Here is a 6,585-nt window from a genome sequence, read left to right as displayed (position 1 = left end):
CCTGGCTCTGCCACCCGGGAGTGCGAGTCTGCCTCTCTTCATCTGGGCCTGGGAGTCCTCAGGGCCCCCCAGGCCTGCCCACACCTGTTCCTCCTGGGCCTTTGCTGCTGAACCCCTGGGAGGGGTCAGCCTGGTGACTCTGGGGGCCCAGGGCTCTGTCCTGTCTGGGGCCAGTGGGCCAGGCAGCACGTGGGCCGGGGGGCAGGGCTGGTCCCTTGGGTGGCACAGCCCCTCCTCCCAGCCTTTACTCATTAGCCAGGCTGTGCGGTGCCCCGGCCGGCTGGGCGAGGCTGGCTGCGCGGGTGCTCTGGCCTGCGGCGTGGCTGCTGCCTGGGCTCGGAATGGACGGCCCCCGGGACATGGTCCCCCAGGGCCGAGGGAGCCGCTGCCCTGCCCTCCGCAGGCTGGTCCCTGTCGGCTTCGGGGCCGAGGCGAGGACGCTCGTTGTCCTTTCTGGACCCCTGGTAAGGAGGTGGCGGTGGGTGGAGGGCCGCCACCCAGGCATGACGCGAGGGCCGGGCAGGGGCTGCTCACGACCTTGCCCAGAAACTGCCCATGATGACCGTGTCCAGGTGGCCCCAGGGGCTATACTGCCCAGAGCCTGGCAGGGCCTGACCCCCTCAGCAGCGGGCAGCCCCCCCCCCCCCCCCCCCCCCCCCCCCACCCCATCAGAAGGGGCAGGCGTGTCCTTCGGGAACCCACGGGAAGGCTGGGCTGAAAGCCGAGAGGGCGAGTGAGGTCCCCTGCTGCAGGAGAAAGGCAGCCTCTGCCTGTTTTATTTCCAAAGGGAAAATGGCTTAGATGCATTTTTTCCTGACCGTAAAGACTAATAAATATGTGCTCGCTGTATGAGTTTCAGTCAACACGAAAAGTTAGAAAAAACTTCTTTCTAATCCCAGCCCCTGGACAGAGCCGTTCCTAAGGTTTTGGTGTCTTGAACCCCGCTCCTCTGTGCGTGGCCTGATGAGCTGGTGACGATAGCATCGCCAGCGGTACCCTCTCCAGCCCCTGTGCTGGGTGCTGCTTGGCGGGGAGACCGGGGCTCAGGGGTTAACACAGTTGCGCAGCGGGGGATGGGGCGGGACCCGGGCCTCCCATCACCCAGCCTGGCTGCTGCAGCAGCCTCGGCCGCATGCTCGCTCCCCCGCTCTGGGTGACTTGCCCTGTGGCCTCGAGGGGCTTTTGCGGGTCTTTGCTCGGCCTCGCAGGGCCTGGAGAGCCTCTCTGGTGGGGCTGGGCTGTGAGGGGTCGGTAGGACTGAGGGGCCCTTGACCGTGGCCGCCGTCCTCCAGTTCCTCTTCCAGATGCTGAACTTCATGACCTACGTTGTGAGCTCGGTGTTCTGCGGACACCTGGGCAAGGTGGAGCTGGCGGCAGTGACCCTCTCGGTGGCCGTGAGTACGGCCAGGGCCGCAGGGACCTTCCCCCCTGGGCTCCGGGGAGAAGAGACAGCCTAAGGGCACAGCGGGACCTCAGGGCCTCGCCCAAGGCACACCACACGGCGCGGGCAGGGCCCGGCCAGGACGGGTCACGGGCTGCTGGGCAACCCCCCAGGCACAGGGTCCCCCCTCGGGCTCTGCCTGACAGACTGCGCTCTCTCCTGTGTGTGCCTCCAGTTTGTCAATGTCTGCGGAGTTTCCATTGGATTTGGCTTGTCCTCTGCCTGTGACACCTTAATGTCCCAGGTAGGTGGGCCTCCGAGAGCCTGGCAGGGGCAGAGCCAGTCCTTCAGCTGCTGCAGAAACGGTGGGGCTGGGGGCCCACCTGAGGCCCCGTAATGTCCCCTGGATCTGGGAGCTCGTCAGGCCCTGGGCTGGGGCACCTGTCCCTGGAACACCCACCCCCAAGGGCCACGTGCTGCAGGGACCAGACCCTCCCCTTGAAAAGAGCCCGGGCAGCCGGGCGAGAGAGCCCTGGAGGGAAAGACAGTCCCCTGACCTCAAGTGCGAGGGCCCACGGACGGGGCCTCCAGCTCTCGGGGGCCCACAGCCCAGCGGGGCTTGGCTCCGGGGGTCCCGGGCTCACGGTGGGCCTGGCTGCCGCTCACCCCCAGGGAGACTTGGCAGGTGCTCTCGTGCCGGGGGGCGGGGGGCGATGCCTCCCCCATCGGGAGCTGTTGGCGAGCCAGGCGCGACGGGCGGACGGAGGCTGGGGCTCGGCAAACAGCTGCTGCTGTCCCTCTGTGAGCAGGCCGCGCCCCCGCAGTGGCCGCCCCGGGTGCGATGGAGGGCTGCCCCACCCCGCCCTGCCGGGAGCCTGCGGCGCCCGCCCGCCCCCCAGCCCTGGCAGGGCCCCCGGGGCGGCGGGCAGGTGCGCGGGGCGTGGGCGCTGACGCGCTGTGTTTCAGAGCTTCGGCAGCCCCAACAGGAAGCACGTGGGAGTCATCCTGCAGCGCGGCGCGCTGGTTCTGCTGCTCTGTTGCTTTCCCTGCTGGGCGCTCTTCCTCAACACCCAGCACATCCTGCTGCTCTGCAGGCAGGACCCGGCCGTGTCCAGGTACCCCGGGCGGGGGGACCCCTGGCGAAGCCCACCCCCGGGCCCCGCGCTTCTCTGGGCCCCGAGCTGTCGCGAGCGCGGCCCCTCTGGGACGTTGCGGGGTTGCTTTGGAGTTGCTCCCGCGCAGCCTGCTGCTCCAGCCGTGGCCAGCAGGGGGCAGATCAACGGCCAGTTTTAACTGAGGAGGAAAAGACAGGATTTGCGTGGTGTTTGTGTTTGTGTCCCAGCGTGTGGTTGGAGCCTCAGAGATGCTTTTTGAAGAAGTGAAGGGTGCACCACCCCAAATTCCAAACAGTGGAAACAGGACTGAGCCCGACTTCTGATGAATCACGTGCTTTGTTATTAATTTTAGATTTGGCCCCTCATGGGAACACCTTGCTCGTTTAATATTATGCGCATGGAATTTGGTTATTTCTTGATGTGATAGAACCTTTTTTCTCCCTTACAAACCACACGTCACCCCAAATTCAAGTCCCTCAGCCCTGAGACCCCGTGGTTGGGTCCTTGGGCCCCTCCTCCTGCGCCTTCCTAGCACGTGGTGGCAGCCTCCCCCAACCACTGAGGTTCCACTTGACTTGGGGGTCTTGTCTCAGGGGTAAAGGCTGCTGAAGCCTCTCCTCACACCCGGGGGCGCAGGCTGCTCCGCTCAGAGCCCTGGTTCTCCCGCAGGCTGGCCCAGGAGTACGTGCATGTTTACATCCCAGCGCTCCCGGTAAGTCTTCTGCTGAACTTGGGGAGGTTGGGCCCACAGTCCCCAAGATTCTGGCTTTTTGCCTGTCTCCCCATCAGCTGGGGAGGCCATCGGCCCTCATGCTGGCGGCCGAAGGGGCCAGAGAAAAGTTCTCATTTTGGTTGGTGCAGATTGAACTTTTAAAAAGTAGCATGGGGACTTCCCTGGCAGTCCAGGGGTTAAGACCCCGCACTTCCATTGCAGGGGGCACAGGTTCAATCCCTTGTCGGGGACTGCAATCCCACATGCCGCACAGCAAGGTCAAAAAAAAAAAAAGAAAAGAAAAAGTTATTACAATATTATTTTTTTTTAAATGTAGCACAACATGTTTTTCTGATTAGAAAACCATTTATGGGAGAAATTCTGGAAAGCCTGGGGAAGAAAAAATTCAAATCTGTAATCCTACCACTCAGAGAGAACACAGGTTAATCCTTCTCTCCAGGATTATTTCTCTTCGTGGGCATGTGTGTTCAAACGTACAGACTCATGTGTAGTGTGAAACGGGGCCAATGTGTGTATGTTGTATTATAACCTGTTTTTTCCCTTTCAAATAAATATGTCATTAGTCTCTTGATAGCCTTCCACAATATCCATTTCAAAGGCGATGTAGTATCCCCTAGTGCCATAATTTATTCACCAATCCCTACATGTTAGGTATTTAGGTTGTTTGCAATAGTCACTATTATAAATTAGATTGTGATAAATATTCTTATAGAAAAATCTTTGTGAACATATGGAATGATTTCCTTAAGATGCGTTATTGGAATTAGAGTTGCTTTGTCAATGGCTTTTTTTTTTTCCCCTTTTAATTTATTTTTTTAATTTTTGGCTGTGTTGGGTCTTCGTTTCTGTGCGAGGGCTTTCTCTAGTTGTGGCAAGCGGGGGCCACTCTTCATCGCGGTGCGCGGGCCTCTCACTGTCGCGGCCTCTCTTGTTGCGGAGCACAGGCTCCAGACGTGCAGGCTCAGTAGTTGTGGCTCACGGGCCTAGTTGCGCCCCGGCACGTGGGATCTTCCCAGACCAGGGCTCGAACCCATGTCCCCTGCATTAGCAGGCAGATTCTCAACCACTGCGTCACCAGGGAAGCCCTGTCAATGGCTTTTGATGCCAATTTGTACCAGTTCTACCCCCAAGAGCAATATTCTCATGAGCACAGAGTATTATTAAAAATTTTTTTCCAATTAGAAATGTTATTTTAACATGCATTTTATTGCTAATGAAGGTGAGCATTTTTTTCGTGTATTTGTTGATCATTTGTTTTCCTTCTGTGAATTGTCCATATCCTTTGCTTATTTTAGTGGGTTCACCTTTTAATTATTTTAACTCTTGTTAAATAATTTCTTAACCCTTTGACATGTCACAAACATTTTTCAGTTTTTCACTTGCCTTCTAATTTTCGATACTTTTTTTTTTTTTTTTTTTTTTTTTTGCGTTATGCGGGCCTCTCACTGTTGTGGCCTCTCCCGTGGTGGAGCACAGGCTCCGGACGCGCAGGATCAGCGGCCATGGTGCACGAGCCCAGCCGCTCCGCGGCATGTGGGATCTTCCCGGACCGGGGCACGAACCTGTGTCCCCTGCATCGGCAGGTGGACTCTCAACCACTGCGCCACCAGGGAAGCCCCGATACTTTTGACTTAGAGTTTTTAATGCATAGTAACAGTCCCATAAATCCCATCCTTTATGATGTCTGTCTTTGGGCTTAAAAACAATGAACCCATTGCAAATTGTAGAAGCATTTGCCTATATTTCCTCTGAACCCTTTCAGTGGTTTCTGTCGTTACATTTAAGACCGTAATCTAACAGACTTCTTCTAAGACTCATCGAATATTCTCTCCTTTCTCTGTTAATTTATTAAATACTAAATAAGCAGTCCATCCACTCCGATCAGTTTCTGAGATTCGAGACCCACCCAGTGGTCTGTGTGTCCACCCCCAACCCATTGCTACACTGTTTGATTTGCTGTGGTTCAGTGCACGCGGTACCAGGTGGCAGTGCTGTTTCGGGGGAGTCCATCTTCTCATCTCCGGCACCCCCTATCCTCCTCTGCACACCAGCACTGGGGATAGAGCTCTTAAGGAGGGGGCTGGGAAGGGGGCGGGTCAGGGTGAATGCGTGCGGGGTGCCCACAGGGGATGCCAGGCCTGGCAGGGAGCCCCAGCCTCACCCTCCTCCTGTCTGGAAGGCCAGTGCCATGACCTCTTTGGGGCCTGGCCAGCTCCACATTTCTTCTGTATCATGGAAACCACCTGAAAAGTCTGGTTTTTCTCCTCCGAGCCTTTGGCTATTCAGACCAAGTGAAGGTATCTTGTCAAACAGGGCCATTGGGGCTGTGTCAGGGGGAAACATCACGTTATCACTGTGGCAGCAACTTTTTAATCAAATAAACAAAGTCCCTCCTGTACAATGGTGCTGCAGAGTTTAACTACCAATAAAATAAGAATCATAATGACTCTTGATGTTTACACGATGCTTACCTAACTCTTGGAGCACTTAAATGTGCCAAATACTGTTTTGTAAGCACTTTGCAATGTTAACTTTGTATATGAACGTATGTATAAATATTAGGGATTCACACGCATGTTATTGTGTGTGAGGAAACTGAGGCACAGAGAGGTTAAGTAACTTGCCCAAGGCCGCACAGCTCACAAGAGGCAGAGCCAGTGTCTGAACCCAGCTCCTTGCTCTTGCTGACTGAGCGGTGCTGAAGAGAGGCGGAGGGCTGAGGGGAGGGTGCACAGGGGGTGCAGGCCCCGGGCCAGGCCTTGACAGAGGGCGGAAAGGACAGGGCGGTGCCCCTGACACACACACTGACGCACAGGCCCTCTCTGTCCTCGGCAGACGGGGAAAGGCCCACCACCCCCGTGGGGTCTCCAACCCGCTCTGCGGAGGCTGCTGCCGCCCCCCCCCCCCCCGCTCCCTCAGTCCAAGGCCTGCCCCCTCCAGGTCCTCGTCTCTGGCGGCTCGAGCCAGGCCCAGGGTGTCCCGACCTGTGGGTTTGGGCTCAGGAGCTCTGCGGCTCTCAGGCCACCTCCCTGCTGGTCCCAGGCCGGGGGCTGGAGCGCAGGTTGGCACACAGCCCATCTCTGGGGTTCCAGAGGTACCGTGGTGAGGCAGTTGCCCCACCTCATCTAAGAAGTGCCTGTTAGTGTCCGTCTGGTGGTGTTTCGGTAGTCGTTGCTCACTTCGCGTGTGTGTTTACTTTATACAGGCAAATTTTCTTTACAGCCTGCTGGCCAAATACCTGCAAAACCAGGTAGGGGGCCCTCGAGGAGCTGCCCCGGCCCCCACCCCGTTCCAGTGGGCGGGGCGCCTGCGGTCCCCTCTGCGCTTTGCCCCATCCTGATCGCCACACGGGGGCC

General features: G+C 57.6%; 1 protein-coding gene across 11 annotated transcripts in view; it reads left to right on the top strand.

Moving 5' to 3' along the window:
* The first annotated feature begins 288 nt into the window (after nucleotides 1-288).
* Nucleotides 289-6,585, top strand: part of SLC47A2 (solute carrier family 47 member 2) — a 31,605-nt gene continuing 25,308 nt past the window's right edge. For 10 of the 11 annotated variants that reach the window (XR_003791948.1, XR_003791949.1, XR_003791950.1 and 7 more), the window contains exons 1-2: nucleotides 2,371-3,208; nucleotides 6,435-6,479. Coding sequence is in view for 8 of the 11 variants with exons in the window: in XM_029211823.1 (XP_029067656.1) it covers nucleotides 3,186-3,208; nucleotides 6,435-6,479 (68 nt within the window). In the remaining 3 variants the exon portion in view is untranslated. Of the gene's footprint in view, nucleotides 465-1,292; nucleotides 1,395-1,616; nucleotides 1,686-2,347; nucleotides 3,209-6,434; nucleotides 6,480-6,585 lie in introns of those variants that run through there. The other variant, XM_029211830.1, reaches the window with a different exon arrangement.

The sequence above is a fragment of the Monodon monoceros genome, unplaced genomic scaffold (genome assembly GCF_005190385.1).
Source record: "Monodon monoceros isolate NGI ecotype Baffin Bay Population unplaced genomic scaffold, NGI_Narwhal_1 Super_Scaffold_9, whole genome shotgun sequence".
Lineage (NCBI taxonomy): Eukaryota > Metazoa > Chordata > Mammalia > Artiodactyla > Monodontidae > Monodon > Monodon monoceros.
The sequence above is the reverse complement of the archived record's forward strand: the minus strand, read 5'-3'. Positions and strand labels throughout refer to the sequence as shown.